Source organism: Pleurodeles waltl, chromosome 10 (assembly GCF_031143425.1).
Source record: "Pleurodeles waltl isolate 20211129_DDA chromosome 10, aPleWal1.hap1.20221129, whole genome shotgun sequence".
NCBI classification, from domain to species: Eukaryota; Metazoa; Chordata; class Amphibia; order Caudata; family Salamandridae; genus Pleurodeles; species Pleurodeles waltl.
This window is the reverse complement of record NC_090449.1, coordinates 838,593,763-838,611,733: the sequence shown is the minus strand read 5'-3', so window position 1 is coordinate 838,611,733 and position 17,971 is coordinate 838,593,763. Positions and strand designations below refer to the sequence as shown.

At 43.1% G+C, this 17,971-nt stretch overlaps 1 protein-coding gene across 1 annotated transcript in view; it reads right to left on the bottom strand.

The window, feature by feature from the left end:
• Positions 1-17,643, bottom strand: part of TGM4 (transglutaminase 4) — a 172,200-nt gene extending 154,557 nt beyond the window's left edge. Inside the window, exons 1-2 of the mRNA XM_069211512.1 lie at positions 17,593-17,643; positions 6,483-6,662 (exon numbers count right to left, since the gene is read on the bottom strand). Coding sequence (XP_069067613.1) covers positions 6,483-6,662; positions 17,593-17,608 — 196 coding nt within the window. The 5' untranslated portion in view covers positions 17,609-17,643. The remainder of the gene's footprint in view (positions 1-6,482; positions 6,663-17,592) is intronic.
• Between the last annotated feature and the right edge of the window lie 328 nt (positions 17,644-17,971).

The following is a 17,971-nucleotide window of genomic DNA, read 5'->3' as shown; positions in this document are numbered from 1 at the left end:
CATCATCATCACTTTCTCTTTCAACCTTTTCTGTTTCACTTCAATTTCGTCGCTACAGTATTTCGCATAATTCAACACCTCATCAATCGGTTTCGACTGCCAACAAATCAAATGCGTCTTTATCATCTGACTTATCTCTGGTCTCAGCCCTTCCACGAATCTAAACACAAAATGAAGCATGTCCTTCGCCTCTATTGTTTCCGTGCCACTGTAGTTCTTGAACGCCTTCAACAACCTCTCATAGTAACCATGAATCGACTCTTTAGCATCTTGGGCAGTTCGATCAATCTTCTGCCAATCCACATTTTTCGCGGCAACCTTCGTCTTCAAATGCTCAATCACCTTATAGTACAAGCTCATTACCATAGGTGACGGTGCACCCGTATCCCTGTCTCTCTCTGGTTCACTTGTCGGCCAACCTACAGCCCTTTTGCAGTCTTCCCACAAATCTGCCGGAACCACAATCTCAAATAGGGTGTTCAGGTCTTCCCAAAGACATTTCGCAAGCTTCACAAACCTATCAGTCTGTTGATACCATTCAATCGGTTTCTCTCTCAGTTTGGGAAAATCATCCGTAAAAGACTGAATGTCGCTTCTGTGCCACGGTACATGTATTAATTTTCCCCCTGCTGTCTCCCTCATTGGTAACATGGTTATTGCATCACTGCTCTGTGGTCTTTTCTCCTTGTGCTCTGGGACACTGTCTTTCCTCTTTTCCTTTTTCTTTGCCCATCTGCTTTCCCATTTGTCTAAGCACCTCCACACTTGTGCACTCTGCAGCAATTCTCTAAGGTGCGTTTTCATGCCTGCTGACCTCATGTGTTCAAAGTCTGTGGTCCCGAAATCCAATCTATAGCTCCTGCTCAAGTGTTTTGTCTTGTCTATCTCAACCCCGTTTTTGTCAGCTATTTCTTGCAACCTTCTATGTACCTTGTTCACTTCTCTCGTAATCCTGGGACATAGATACCTCAACTCTTCTTCCGAGTAGGACTCTAACCTATTCAAACCCATAGTCCCTTCCACCAATTCTTCTGCTTCCATGTTCAACCTGACCCTATTCAGATAGTCTTCTCCCTTCCCACTGGCTGAGCCTTGTGTGGAATTCAGACTGTTGAACCACTGTGTCAGCTGTTGCGCATTCAACCCCATCAGTGTAGCATTCGCATCGACTGCCATTGATGGTTGCGGCAACTTTTCAGTATTCGATGATAGCGGTATCATCAGTGGGGGACTCGACCTCACCACTGTTGACTGAGCACATATGGGACTAAACTCCATCAAGGACCCAGATCCAGTTGGCAGAGCCGCTATCGGAGTTGTCTCTGGAGTGTTTTCTATGCACCTCCTTTCCGTCCCATTCTGCACCATTGATCCTTGACCGCTCATACCTGAGTTAGGCTGAACGTACAAAGGTACCGGTGGACCTACAGTAATGGGTAGGGATATCGCATCTGGGTTCTGTCCATTCCCCAGGTTCTGAGGCATGTTCATTCCCACACTATGGGTCATCATTGCCGGCATGCCCGTCTGACTCCCCGTCATCTGAGCATGTGCGGTTCCCCCCTGCATCTGCTTTTGAGGCATCAAAAACTGGGTTGACTCAGCTTGTGCCAATGTGGGGTTGCGACCATTCTGTACTCCCATTACGGTTGGATCTAGAATCATTCCCGTACTGTTGTCACTGCTGTAGTACCTTGGGACCTGCGGATGATAATTTTCTGCTGTTTTCAATATAGGCACATCTGGATATATTCTCCTAACCTGCGGTATCTGCGGGGTGAACAGTAAACTCGGGTCCTTAGATCCCGATGGCGTTTCTGAATTCGGAGTTTCATTATTCTGTACCGGTGCCGGAGGGGCAGAACTGGTACTTGGACCTTGTTCACTCTCTGCATAAGGTGGTGGACGGTCGTTCAGCAATTGCATGATGAATTCCTCATCCTCTGACTCATCCTCTCTATCTTTGGAACACCTCCTGTTTGTCTTACAGGTAGCTTTCTTGCCTGTTGCCTCTTCTTCCTTAGCAATTGCGGGAAACAATTTTATCCCCTGCAATATATCTGACCTCCACACCTTCTGTGCATTATCCCACCTAGCGTCCGCTAGTGTCTTTTCTACCTTTCTTATCCTGGCCTCGAACTTCTTTTGCTGTTGCTGTCTAGCCATTAGTTCCCAAATCGCTAGAGCCTCAAACTGTGCTGGCCTTGGAGGTACCTTCATGTGGTACATCGCGAATCTCAAATTCTCTAGGATCCTTATATTGAATGTCCCATGGATCGGGAACGCTACGCTCCCATGTTTCTCTGTCAGCTTGTGCCATTGCTTTAGCCAAAGGCACGGAGCTACCCCCCTTTCCTCCATTACAATGTAAGCTGGTGTACCTTCGGGTGGCGTCTCCTCTCCTACGCTCGCTTTAATGTAAGACTCCCCCTTCATCGCACTCTTTAATGCCTTAAAAAATTTCATTTTCTCGTCTTTTATTTCACAAAGTTTGTAATCAATAAGTGACTTTAATTCCCGGAATACTCTTCGCTTGCCTTTCCCCTTCCAATCGAGCCCCACGGACTGCGTCCAATCCGTGCGCGACCCTTCTCTGCAACCAACCTATCCCAGCGCGGCTCCTAGTGACGTCACACTCACACACACTGCGGCTGACAAAGCCTCGCGGCTTGTCCTCCTTCACTCAGCTCCTCTCGTAACAACTTCTAGCATGTATCGCGAGCAACCAAATAATAATAAAACAGATCTGTCGGTTTACTACAGGAAGGGTAACACAATCGCTTCAGGACCTTAGGGATTTTTCACTAGCCTCGGCAGTTATTCCATCTTTCTCGGTCCCCACTTTCGCAAGCAAATCTGACCCGCAGACTCTGCTCTCAACTTGTCAATGATCTATTCTAGTGCACTTAGAATTTGTCAAAGCCCGAAGTCGAAGTTTTCTTTCACTTCCTTAACACACGTACCGACTCGTTGACCACGCCCGGTCAACCTATTAAACCGACCAGACCACAACATAAAACAAGTGTCTCATACACTTTTCAACATACTCCGGAGTCTCTTGACCTCGCAGGGCCCGTCTCAACAACAACAACCACGTGGACCTTTTTCTGCACAAAGCGCCACACGCACATGAAGTTCGACGACTTCCCTACTCTCACACTCGGAGTCGCACCTCCGCTATTCTCTAAAATCCTCGCAACCTTTTCAAACAATCTGCGGCAATAAGCTGTGCAAGCGCAAAATCCTAACTTCACTCATACCGTCACTAGTACCGCCAACGCCGATTCCACACCTCCATTCTCTCCATTCGCAAGCTCCGAGATCCCGGGAAAGTTGCGGGGGACTTAGGGCATCATCATTCTCTCAATCTGTTTTACCCAAGAAAAATCTAATTCAACACCATATACCTCTTGAGCGGTGTAACCGTCAATTCAACACCATATACCTCTCGAGTTGGGTCCCAAAAGGGCGAAACCGTTACCTCCCGAGTGGGGTCCCAAAGGGCGAAACCGTCCTCTGCTACCATCTACTGATAGAGCGTTTCCATTCCTAATAAATTACCTGTATTTGGACGCTCTTGGGTCGATGAATCTTTTGACCAAGTGGGGCTCTCTTCACCCAAGAGTAATCAATTTAATCAAATCAATAATCAATAACGAACATAAGCAATGCCCTGATCAACATAACACTTCACAATTAATCCAGAAAACATTTCGGCGAACCATGACCTTTCGGCCATGAATAACCACACCAGTTCATTCAAAGTTAATGAATTTATTCCCCTATATTAACAAAGCTAGCACGATATAAATGTGTCTCAACACCAAATGATATATGTAAATGAACATTAATAGCTGTCCATAACGGCGAAAAAGATGCAATCTATGCAGCATTTGAATAACAATGCATTCGATAATAGCAACGCAAACCACTAAAACTATAATCTGTAATGGGCTAATTGCATACATTAGTCAGCATAACAAGGTCTCAAATTGCATTGTGCAACAAATGAATCCTCATCTAACCTCAAATTAGCATCTGCATGTGGGACTTCATGCAAAAACAATTTAGCAACATTGATTTGGAAAACTCCTAACTAGGGCTCTTATCAAAAATCAGCAGTTGGTTACCTAAAAAGAAACACAATGCAATTGTACAATTTTCTTTCATATTTACCAAATTCAATCAGCATTCAAGGAAGTCTTCGTCTCACAGGTACCGGTTTCGATCAGCATGGGACGGGGGCAAAGGGGCAGGATGGACGGGGCAGTTGCCTCACAGCGGCAAGATAAAAGGACAAAACTACTACTTCATGCAAAGGGGCAAATCAAAGTTAAAGTCTCTAGGGCGAGAATTTCTTAAAGTCTCTTTCTCTCGATTAGAGAAAGCATCAAAGTCTCATCGAACATCAATTGGCATCGTAGAAGATGGCAAAATGACGAAGTCGGCAAGATGGGCCATAATGGCTAATGGGCAACAATGTTCGATGTCCTCAATGGGTAATGGCAAATGGCTAATGGCCAATGTCCGATGGGTAATGTCTGCTTTCTTCTTGTGCACCAGGTTTAAATAAACAACAGTTCAAATCCAGTAGGGTCTTCCATTGGAGGGTTCATAGGTTGGCTTCAAATTGTCCAATCAAAAACAACAATTTACAAGCTTCTACCTAGGCATACATTATCCTTGGAGTCGGGAACGTAAGTTGCAACATATTTTACCAATTAACTCACTTTCAGAGCTTCCATTGTCTGCACCTGCAGATTGACCTTGGAGCAAAGAAGAAGATGCCAGGCTGGCACGAAACCTTAAAGATAAGCATGTGAACCGATCTCACTGGAAAAGTACAGCTTCAAGCAAGAATACACGTTTATTAGCACATTGGAAAAACACGAGCATCTAAACCGTGAGACAAGGCAACTAGGTCGAAGCCTCCACTAAAGTTATGCTAAGTTAAAACATTTCAAACAAGCAAATCATGGCACACGTTTACGGTTATGTCAGATTAGTACAATTCTAATACATCACGTTATATAAAGCACGCTTACAAATGTTGGCAAACTACTCTGAGGGCACATTTGTCCCTGTACAATCTTTATTAGTTCGGTTAATGTCACACTTGATTATTGCAGCACTACGTTTATGCGCTAATAAATGTAAAACCTTCGTTTCTGCGTCATCAGTTCCATTCACCCTACATTCAGTGCTTAATTTGAGCCGGTGGTTGCCAGTGGGGGGCACCAGCATTTATTTTTCAGCAACAGATGTTTTTCAAGTTCAGGAGAGGGGAATGAAAAATGGGATAACAAGCACACCGATAAAGCAGGAATATGCAAGAGTGAGATAAATGGACAGCGATTGTCTGGTAGTGGATTAAAGAAGCATGAAGGTAGATTTAATACTACTCAGTCCTTGGTATTCAGCCCGCTGACTTTTAATTGCTCCTGTCAGGGGCATGTGAGCAGGGCTTTGGGCACTGGTACTTTTTCCTTTGCAAATGAAGCATTGCCTAAATTCACCTATCTACTCATTCATCTTCCCGTCCTTCCGTCAACCTCCAGTTATGCATTCTTTCACTTTTCCAACCTAGCATCATTTCACACTTCCATCAGCCCTTTCACTATTCTATACATTCCTCCACACTCATTTATCCATCCTGTCACACGTCCGTACATCCACTGCTCTATTCAGTAGCCTTCTATCGATCAATCCTTCGATGCCATTGTTCCATCCATCCTTGACGCTCTCTTCCTTTGTTCTTTTTACCCTTCCTTTATCCTCATTCCCTTTTAATTACTTCCTGTTTTGATTCCTTCATTTCACATTTTCTTTCTTTCACACTTTTATTTTTCACAGGCACTCAGTACTTGAAATTACCTGCTAATTTTAAAATACAGAAGTCAACAAATCACCGGCCTTGTGGTAGCAGTTTTGTATGTAAAGTTATCACGGAACTGTGGGATGGCCAATTCACACATGTGGTCGAAGGATGTTTTGAATGAGGGCGACTCTGTTGTACGCTCCTGCAGGGAAAGGGGAGAACCTAAACATATTTTCTAATTGATTTTAGGACTGAAACAAGAGTGAGGTACCAAGTGTAAATCGCCACTAAGTTACACAGGCAAAGTTTTTTCCATGCGCCTACCACACTTACTGCTATTTGAACTGGGACCTACATTAACAGCAATGGCTAATGTCTCAGCGTTTATGAGAACCTATATCCTATTCACAAATGTTGAAGCAGGGACTGCAGGAATGCAGAGGGGGCCCCACCCTTTTGGGTTCCCCCATTAAGGCCAAGGCCTAGGAATGTGGGGGAGAAATGGAAGACTTGTGGGCCCTCACCACATTTATAGTGGGATCCCCGAAAGTTTTCGTCACTGATCATATGTGAAGGTACATTCTTATCAACTCTAAATTGAAATATAATACCATTGTGTGCTGTTCCCTTTAAAAAAACAAGCTCCAAGGAGGTACTTTCTTACCCACACTAAACTGGAGTATGACAGTATCATTTTGCCCCGGTTCCTTGTTAAAGACAAGCTTCAAGGAGAACTCTTGGCCTCTGCGTACTATCAGACACGAATGGTAGAAATCATTAGTGTGGTGAAGCTTGCTGTTATGTCCTTGTAGAAAGTCAACACTGTTGATTCTCAGACCCTTTTCTGCAAAACAAACGGGAAAAAAAGGATCAAAATACATTTATGTAAAATAATTTCCTAGTGATTTATAATTCATTGCAACAACTTTAGCATATACATATTCCTCCCTGGGGCTTTCATACAAAAGTATAACTTCCCTACCTTCTGACATGAAATATTTGATTTTTTCTTGTGCTACAATCTACTACACATAGACTGGAGTTCTCAGAAATAATGATACACAGATTAAGCTTTCAATATTTATCGTGCTACAAATGCTCACTAGCAATCTTTATCAAAGAGAATCCTAGCCATTCTTACTTTTTATTTTAACAGACTTTGGGGGTCATTACAACCCTGGCGGTCCAAGACCGCCAGGGCTGTTTCGACGGAAGCACCGCCAACAGGCTGGCGGTGCTTCCTGGCATATTACCGCTGCGGTCGCACCGCCAGGGCCGGCAGTTTTCCGCCACAATGGCCCCGGCAGTTGTAATCCGCCAGGGCAGCGCTGCTAGCAGCGCTGCCCAGGGGATTACGAGTCCCCGACCGCCAGCCTTTTTCTGGCGGTCTGAACCGCCAGGAAAAGGCTGGCGGTACGGGGAGTCGTGGGGCCCCTGGGGGCTCCTGCACTGCCCATGCCACTGGCATGGGCAGTGCAGGGGCCCCCTGACAGGGCCCCATGCGGCTTTTCACTGTCTGCTATGCAGACAGTGAAAAGCACGGCGGGTGCAACTGCACCCGTCGCACGGCCGCAACACCGCCGGCTCCATTTGGAGCCGGCTCCCATGTTGCGGCCCACATCCCCGCTGGGCCGGCGGGCGGAAACTTGGTTTCCGCCCGCCGGCCCAGCGGGGATGTCCAAATGGCCACCGCGGGAGTGCGGCCGCATTGGGGGCCGCACAGCGGTTACAGCTTGGCGGGAGGCAGTAGCCGCCCACCAATGTTGTAATGACCCCCTTTATTCGGTGATGGTGAGTCCACACCTGTAGGTAAAAACACCAGGGGGCATATTTACAAGTCCCTAGCGCCACCAGAGTGTCGTTTTTTGTGACGCTCCGGTAGCGCTGTGCACTGCACCATATTTATAAGGCAGCATTAAGCCACTTTCTGTGGCTTAACGCCACCTTGTAAATATTGCCCCTCCGACTCAGTTTTCTGTGGCAGAGGGCATGCAATGGGTGTTGCTGTGGGTGTTCCACCAGAACACCCATTGCTTTTGATGCTGCCCCAGATTTAGAAGAATTCGTAAATTGTGGCAAGTTCCAAAACTAACCCCACACCAGGGGTGGCGTTAGCATGGCGCAACAAGGGGAAATACTTTATGTCTCCTCGTTTTTGCTTTTTCCATTTGTGCTGCTTTCTGCAGCACATATAGAAAGAGCAAAAGGCAATGAATAATTGTTTAAGTGCAGTAAGGTATCCGTTCCTGCACATAAACAATCATTCATTAAAGATGATTTGCTACTTCTTTGTGTGCTGCATTCTGCAGCATACATAGTTGTGCAAATCGACATTGTAGGTTGTTTATGTGCAGGAGGGGATCCCTTCCTACACATAAACACTCATTCCCTTCAACACAGACACCCTTACACTATGCTGCAAAGATGCACTGTCAGCTAAACTTAGCGCTAGCGCTAGGGGAAACACAGGGGTGTACCGTATTTTTGTAACTATGGTGCATCTCTGCGTTTCAGAACTGACACAGCGCGTTGCTGCCAATTTTGGCGCAGCGGCTCATTGCACCAGTTCCTTGTAAACCTGGCCCCATGTTTGTTCATTTAAACACCATTGGGCATGTTCACAAACTGTGTTTGTAGTATGTGTAGTAGTTCTACTAAAGTACAACTCATGTTCTACAAAATGCTATTCACAAACCTGTGTGCACAGACCTCTGCCTCTCCTATCTTTTCTATATGAAGATCTCTGCCATTTCTTAGTAGTAATTGAGGCAGGAATCTGTGGGAGTAGCTGGAAAATCAGCAATACTTACTACCAAATGGGAGGGGATTAGAAAGTGAAAATGAGGGGCTTAGGGTGGGGTAAGCAGGTTTAAGGGAGGACACGCAAATATATGTACTCTGTCACAAAAGAGTAGGCCTTTGCTATTCACAGACTTCAAGTCTTAAGGGGCAAAAACAATCATAAATGTACCCCAGACCAGGCTTGGTGTAAGTTCAGCACCACACATCGCCACTAACAGATAGTGCAATGCACTCCCATAGAAAAAAGTGGAGGCAGGCACTCAAAAGAACACCCCATTGAAAATGTTGTTAAATAAAACTATCTATTTTTAATCTATCTATCTATCTATCTATCTATCTATCTATCTATCTATCTATCTATCTATCTATCTATCTATCTATCCAAAGTGTTCAATGAACCTGATGATCTACAAAAAATCCCTGGTCACTTTTGCAACATCTGTGATAGATGTCACCTAGTCCCCTGGTTGTGGGGTTGAAGAGAACATTGCATCGACAGGCAAAGGAGTAGTCAGAAAATAAAAATATCCCCCACTTAGAACTAAACCTCTAATGATACAGAATGAGCAAAGCAACCCGTCCTAGAATAATTCCATTCACCCTACATTCAGTGCTTAACTTGAGCCGGTGGTTGCCAGTGGGGGGCACCAGCAGTTAATTTAGGGGGCCAGCACTTATTCACGAGCAGGAGAGGTATACCTATTTATCTATCTATTGTTAATCGTTATATATAATTTTTAACTGTTTTATTTAAAATACAAAAAATGAATTTAAAATAATTAAATAAAACTTTAAAAATTCCAATCAATTGGTATAATGCATCCTGTCACTCTCGGAGGACCACGCCACCCTGAGAGCCAATTTCAGCAATGCCATGACCAACATTGCAGAGTGGATGAGATCCAACTGCTTGAAACTGAAGGCAGGCAAGACAGAAGTGATCATCTTCAGAAACAATTCATTCCCCTGGAATGACACCTGGTGGCCTGTTGAGCTCGGGCAAACCCCGACCCCGATTGACCACGCCTGCAACCTCGGCATCATCATCAACAGCAGTCTCACCTTTAAGCGTCAGATAAACACAGTTTCCATCTCATGCTTCCTCCTCCTCTTCATGCTATAAAAGATTATCAGATGGATCCCCGTAGACTCTAGAAGAACAGTGCCGCAGAACCTCATTACCAGCAGACTAGACTACGGAAATGCACTCCACAACTGCCTCCAAACCATACAGAACTCCACAGCAAGACTCGTCCTAGATCTTTCCAGATGCACCCGCATCACCCTGCACCTCAGAAGCCTACACTGGATGGCCGTGAAAAAGATGTGAATTTAAGGTCCTGAGCCTCCCCTTCAAAACCCTCCACAACAACGGACCCAAATACAACAACCACTGTATGATTTTCCACCAACCCACTTTAGAACTCTGGTCAGCCCACCTCGCCCTCGCACACATCCCACGAGTCCGCTGGAGCTGCATCTGAGGCCGCTCCTTCTCCTACCTTGCAGTCAAGGCCTGGAACGATCTCCCCCTCCACCTGTGAACCTCTCATTCCCTCCCGGACTTCAGGAAGAGGCTCAAGACCTGATTCTTTGGCAAGAGGCCGTCAGCATGAAACATCACCCCCCATCAAGCCGTGCTCTACAAATACTGATTGATTGATTGAAACATTCAATAAAAAAAAAAAAGGTAATTACTTAAACAATTAAAAAATGTATTTTACAAATATGCACTATATATATATATATAAAGTGTTGGCGGGTGTTTTTTTATACATCATTTTAGATAATATTAATAAAAATTTACATTAATATATGTTACTTTTTTAGTTAATTTATAAATTATAAACCATTTAATTTAATGTGCTTATACATTGTAACATTTTATTTTTTTAGCTTCAGGTTATTAATAATTATTTTCAGTTAATTATTTTTTTTAAATTTTAAATGAAAACATTTTATTAGTGTTTTAAAAATCATCAAACTCATTATGTTTCTCTATACTTTACCATGGGACGATCTCCGCCCCGGTTGTGGAGACCTCTGAATACATGTTCAAAATAACTAGTAATAAAATTACACTCTTGTTCTGGTGCGCTCCAACCCATTGAGGGTGAGGAGACATGTAAATCTGTAACTACTAATAAATTGACCTTCAGTATTGGTGAGTAGCAAAAAAGTATAAGGTTGCTACTAGGTACATAACTCAGTTTATACGTGAGTAAATCTAGATGTGTCAGTTTATGATTGTGAACAGGCCTCAAAGGAGAACAGAGATCTACACCTGAACATACTTTTATGGGCTTTTTCTATTTACAAACATCCTCAGTAGTATGCCTCAAAGGCTCACCAGGCACAGGTTTTCAGGCGTACTGCTGGGAATGGCATGTGACATCTGCTGAGAAGTTATTTTTCTCTGTAGAGAAAGCCCCAATAAATCTGGAGGAGATCCATCACTCTTCTCATTCTGGAAGGGATCTTACTTACATGCTGTGTTGGATTAAATAATTTAGCATTTCCAGGATGAGTTCAGAGACCCCAAACTCCATGTGTCCATCTGCTCCTAAAGGGAATCTACACTTTAATCATGTTTAATGGTAGCCCCCATGTTAACCTATGAGAGAGATGGGCCTTGCAACAGTGAAAAACAAATTTGGCAGTATTTCACTGTCAGGACATATAAAACACATTAGTATATGTCATACCTTAAACATACACTGTACTAGGGACTTACCAGTAACTCAAATATGCCAATCATGGAAAGCCAAATACATACACATTTTATATAGGAACACTTGCACTTTAGCACTGGATAGCAGTTGTAAAGTGCCCAGAGCAACAAAAACAGCAAAAACAGAGTCCAGCACACATCAACAACCTGGGAAACAGAGGCACACCAAGGATGCCAATTCTAACAGTTACCATGTTTAGGGGCGGGAGCACAACCACTTTAGCACTGGACAGCAGTGGTAAATTGTGCAGAGTCCAAAAACCAGCAAAAATTTGATCAGAAAAATGGAGGAAGGCAGGCAAAAGGTGGAGGAAGACACCACTAAGGCTGTCAGGTCTAACAGGTGTATATTGAGTTAACAAATCATATCGTATTGATATTTAAGATATTTCAAATTTTCTGGGGCTTCTTTCAGTACAGTTGTGGAAATAGTCTTCCTATATTTGCCAGTCCCTTTCTGCCCCTACATTCTCACATTAAAAGAGTGTTATTTTTTTAAAGAAATGTCGTGCCCATAACTTTAACGGATAAAGCTTTCGATAGCTGTATTTCATTTATGACTCCAGTGGATATGAATGGCACATACGGCCATTCAGTTCAAATCTACTGTCATTGCCCACAAGTACATGGACAGCACTTCCAGGAACACAGCTGTCATTGAGCTCTCCTGATTCCGTTCTACTGTGGCTTTCTGACTGCTGGAAGCGGAGGCTGAATCATGGGCTGCATCCATCTCACAGAAACAACCCAGGTCCGCTGCGCCATTCAGAATGACAACCTGCCTGCACTGCCTGCAACTTTGTACTTCTTACCCAATATGGAGTGTTGTGCAGTTAATCCGATTCCATAGGATACATTAATGCAGCATTATTTAATTAAAGAGCATTTACTGTCCATTTGAATTCATACATCATGTGGGTCACATTGTTAAGTAGACTAAGGAATACGCTTTATCGTTAGAGAAAAGACTTCTCAATAACAGTGTTTTACCACCATTCATATTCCATTTACAGTTAATTGATGATTTATATTATTTGGTCATTTGCACGAAGTGGAGACTGATTATTAATTAAATGGTCACATCTCATTTAATTCTAACCTCTCATTCACCATACGATCTTTACTTCATGTCGCATTTATAGCATTTAATAAGACAACTCTGATCGACGCGCAGTTCCATTATTTTTATAGTGTGGATTTTTTCTTACGCATTTTTGTTGATATATTATACATTTGTATTCGGTTATCTGTATAATATAATGCTACTCCGTTAATGCACTGCTGTAACCTGAAGCTCTGCTGCCCTTTAGTGAAACCTTTTCTATTTATACACTGTTTGTGAAACAAAATGCATGCACCTGTTAATCTGGCACCATCGCCCAGTTTACACATCTTTTTTAAAGATGTCGCACCCTTTTGGAATCCTCTGCTCAAATCGATCCCTTTAAACTTGTTTGTTGACCCTTTTTTTATCAATCCAGTCACACCTTCTGTTCTCTGCAAATGCTTGCAGCATTTATTTCTGGCAGTGTTCCAGTTTAAAGCACGTTCTGTTCAAGACTTGTCACTACACTAGGCAGGGTGCAAGATTAAAGTCCCTTCTAAAACAAATATTGATAAAACGAATAGGTGCGACTTTTTCCAGTGCAAAAAATTAGTGTGATCATTATGAATACTTGTTTGGGGTTTGGTCCTTATATGATTGTGCGTGGTTCCTGCTTGCAACAACACTTATAATAAGCAGACATAGGAAAAGCCAATAGGTCTTTTCTTATAGCCTTAGAACCCGCCGTAGCGGGCTCTACCGGCTATTAAAGGCCCGCTCCCGCGTTAAATGCCCGAGCCAAAGGCGAGGGCATTTAACAAGGGAAACGGCCTTTAATAGCCAGGTAGAGCCCGCTACGGCGGGTTCTAAGGCTATTAGAACATTCTGCCACTCAGGGCAGAATGTTCTATTTAAAAAAACAAATTGCTCAGGGAGCCCGAGGGGATTAAAATCCCCTCGGGCTCCGTGAGGCTTTGCTCACAGCTGCTGCTGTGAACAAAGCAAACATTGGAATGTTGGCACCAGTAAAAGCCCGCAGCACTCCATTGTTTTCAATGGAGCTGCCAACTTCCAATGTTCTAATATGTGTTTATTCATGTTGTGAAGTATCAAGGCTGGGGGGGAGGATTAGAAGGCAACGACCGGTTGGGGAATGGATGCAGGCAGGGGTATAGGACAAGCCACAATGGGGGACTGGTCAAGCAACAATGGGGGGAGGTGGTAGAGGGAGAGGGAAAGCAATGAGGCTGGCGGTAATGGGTCAAAAAAGCAATATGGGGGTGGGGAAGGCAAAACCGACAGGGCAGCAATGCAGGAAGGGGATGGGGACAGTGGTGTAACTAATGTCCCCGCAGCCCCCGCAGTGCTGGAGAGCTCCTGTGTGAGTTCAGAGGGGGCCCCTCCATGTTCTTTGCAGGGGGGCCCTCTCAAGTTTGGTTACACCACTGGATGGGGACCGAACTAGGCAGGACGGGAGGAGGGTGACAAGGGTCAACCTACAACAGAAGAAGGGGGCAGAGCAATCCTCAATGGCAGGCAAATACATGGGAGGGGCTGAGAGATGGAGCAAGCAGTGATGTAGAGCAGGAAAGGGGACTAAAAGAGACAGCCTGCAAACACATGCACTCTTAGTTTGTGCTGCAAGTAGGACAAAAAATGTAGCCCAGGCCAGAAAACATGGGCAGCAGAAGGACACTCACAAAGAAAGGAAGCAGAACTTTCGTAATGATCCAGTGGTGGGGGAAACACACAAAGAAGCAGTAAAGCAGGCATGGGTGAACCAACTGAGAGTCAACACATAATAGTGATGATGAAGCCAACCAATGGTAAGCAATGAGCAGGCTCTTAGCCACCTTTCTGCTTTCAAAATGTCTCACATGTGACAGTGCATGTGGTGTCTCAGGTGAGACCTAATAAGAAGAAAGTAAATGAGAGTGGCAATAAAGCTTTGTCTCCACTATTTGTTTCTGAAACAAGTCATTGTTTTACAAATAGAGTTGAAACAGTATATGAAAGCATATATGGTACGGTATGGTATAGTAAGGTATGTCTTTGTAAAGTATGGTATGGTACGGCCTTTCATTGTATAGTGCAGTCTGTCATTATATAGTAGGCATTATATAGTATGATATGGTATGGTATGGTCTGTGATTATATAGTTTGATATGGTATTATTTGTCATTGTATAGTATTATGAGATATGGCCTGTCATTGTATAGTATGGTATGGTATTGTGAAGGTTTAAAAATGGACGGGGTCTGAGCCTCTTTAAGCTAACAAAATGACTCACAAGTGACACCACATGTACCGTCTCAGGAGAGACGTAATAAGAAGCAAGTAAATGAAAGCGACAGTAAAGCTAAACTATGGTATGTTCTGTCACTGTATAGGATGGTATGATTCTGCCTGTCATTTTATGGTATGGTATTGTAAGACCTTTTATTGTATGGTATGGTAGGGTATGATATGGTGTGTTATCGCATAGTATAGTATAGTACAGTACAGTATGGTATGATACAGTATGGTGCGGTATAATGTGGTCTGGCCCGACATTGCATAGGATTGTATGGTATGGTATGGCCTGTCATTATATATTATGGCATGTTATGGTATGAGTGAAGGAATCACGTTTTGTAAAATTAGAAATGTAAGAATGGTATGACTTATCATTGTCATAGTACAGTGTGGTATGGTATGACTTGTTATTGTATAGTATGGTATTTTATGGTACAGACTGTCATTGTATACTATGATACGGTATGGCCTGTTATGGTATGTCATTGTGTGGTATGGTATAGTATGGTGTGGTGTGGTATGGTATGGCCGGTTGTTTTACAGTATGGTATGGTATGTTAGAGTTTGGTCTGTCATTGTATTGAGTTGTATGGTATGGCCTGTCATTGTATGGTATAGTATGGTATGGTATGTCCTGTTATTGCATAGTATAGTACGGTTTAGTATATTATGGTATGGTATGATATGGTATGTATGGTTTGGTATGGTCTGCTATTGTATAGTATGGTATGTTAGTGCCGCTCATTGTATGGTATGGTATGTTACTGCCTGTCATTGAATGGTATGGTATGGTGTGGCATTTCATTGTATAGTATTGTATGCTATGGTATGGCCTATCATTGTATAATATGAACTGTATGGCCTTGTATTGTATAGTATGGTATGGGATGTCATTGTGTACTATGGTATGGTATAGTATGGTAAGGTACATTAAGGTACTGTATGGTATGGCAGGTCTTTGTACGGTATGGTATATTAAAGTATGATCTGCCATTGTACTGAATTGTATGGTATGGCCTGTCATTGCATGATATAGTACGGTATGGTATCTCCTTTTATTGCTTAGTTTGGTATGGTTTGGTATAATGTGGTATGGTATGGTGTGAGATAGTTTAGTATGGTATGGTATAGCCTGTCATTCTATAGTACAGTACGATGTGGCCTGTCAGTCTATAGTGCTGTATGCTATGGCATGGCCTCTCATTGTATAAAACGGTGTATGCTATGAGTGTAGGAAAATTTTAAAGAAAACAAGCGATTAAAATGCATAAATGCTTTCCTGCTGTTAGCCACTAACAACAGTTTTACATCCAGACGTGCATTTTGTCAGCTGCCTAGAAAAAATAAACTAAGTTAATTGTACAAAATGCAGCTCTCAAAGAGACAAAGAATCTTTCAATGAGTAGCTGTGAAAGTCAGTCGGTGAATTTCACAGTATTCGCAGATGCATAAACCTTGGAGCAACATCAATATTTAAGTATTCATTTTTTGTCGCTCCTTTAGAGCGCAGGTATATCACAGCACTTTTGGAGTAGACAAAATGTGTGTTTAAGAGCTCTGGAGATAGAACCACCTCGTGGTGTAGATCTTAGAAAAGGCTGTCTGGGAAGGCATTCAAGGGCAGCAGATGTGGTAAAGGGACTGTGTATTTTATTAATTGTAATGGGGCATTTAAGGGGGAAGAAAGGGAATGAATTGTATCTGAATGCAGAGACAGTCAATGAAAGTAAAATGGCTACAGTAGAATGTGGTGTCGGGGCAGGTTAAAGTAAGGAAAACTCTAGTTAAATTATTGTTGGCGGGAGACAGAGCAGTAGCAAGGTAGGATGGATGACAGGAACGGAAGGTGGTGCAAAGCAAAACAACGCATTGTTGCATCATGTTGGGCATGCAACAATACAGGTTAGGAGGGGGAAGGAGAGAGACAGGAAAAGGGGGCGATGGCCTGCAAACACAAGCACTCTTATGAAGTGCTGCAAGGTAAATAAAAAAAATACCACTGAGAGAGACCGACTGGTAAAAGGGCACTGGCCGCCAACAGAAGCAGTCCTGGGTCCATGCTCCATGGGACAGACAAGCACATGAAGAGGAATTGAAACTTGCATGCACTGACTGAAGAGAAGCAATGCAACGATAGTGACAGTAAAGCCAAACTCTGGTCAGTGATTGGCAGGCTATAGGCCCCCTTTTAGCTACCAAAATGTCTTGCAAGTGACAGTGCATGCACTGTCTCAGGCAAGACCTAATGAATTGAGAAAACCACATGAATAAGCCTGGATCTAGAATTATTGACACTGCAGGGTACGGTAATTCAGGGGCGCAGAATTACTGTAGTACTGCCTGGTCCTCAATTGGGAATGGGGAATTACAAGGCAAACCAGTGTTTGTGCAAATATTCTTGCAGGTTCTTCTTTCATTCTATTAATCTTTTCCCATGGACATTTCACAATTGTTTTCTGGTTAAATGTGCCTATGGAAGGACCCGAAAGGTTCTGTTTCCCTTCAACGTATATAAATTTGATTTTGGCAGAATGTCCTCTCTGAGAGAAAAATTATTCAGTACAGAAGTTTTGTAAGTAAAACAAAATCTAAAATAAATTTAAGCGAAGGACATTAAATAAGACTTGACTATAAAAATAATTTACGACAATAACTGGCAACAACTGCCAGAATGGATCTGTTTTTGTCCTCAAAACGCTTTCTGAATGTAGAACGACGGCATGGGCATAGACACAACTATTAGGAGTTCTCTGTTCTGCATACATCAACATTTGGAAATACATTGGATTCTTGCTGCATAAATATGAGACTGAGATGTACCAGATTTGAGATCCTTTCCTCCCAGCTCCCGCCCACGTCGCCTAAATTTTGCAGTCAATAGGAACACTTAACGCCGCTTACCTGTTGAATGCTGCATTGTGCTTTGTGCCTTGGTTTGCCTTGCACAGCCCGTCTCCTGTGCTTGAAAAAAGGACCAACTGCTTTATAATCGTCGGCGCTTGCTCTGTCAATAGAAATCTGTTTAATTAAAAGATATTGACGTTAGCATTTGACACTTCAAGGGACAAGTACAAGCATCTTTGTCAAGACTCCAGGCCATATTATAATCCATCAGCTTTTGACAAGAGGCCGGTAAAACCAGCCTGAAATGACAATAGTGCCTCCGTTCATTTTTTGGAGCAACAAAAGAACTTGCTAGGCAAGGCAGTTCAAATATTTACATTAGATAATCTATGGACTGGCTTCTTATATTTCGATTGCTCTGCTGGTAAGCGAATTG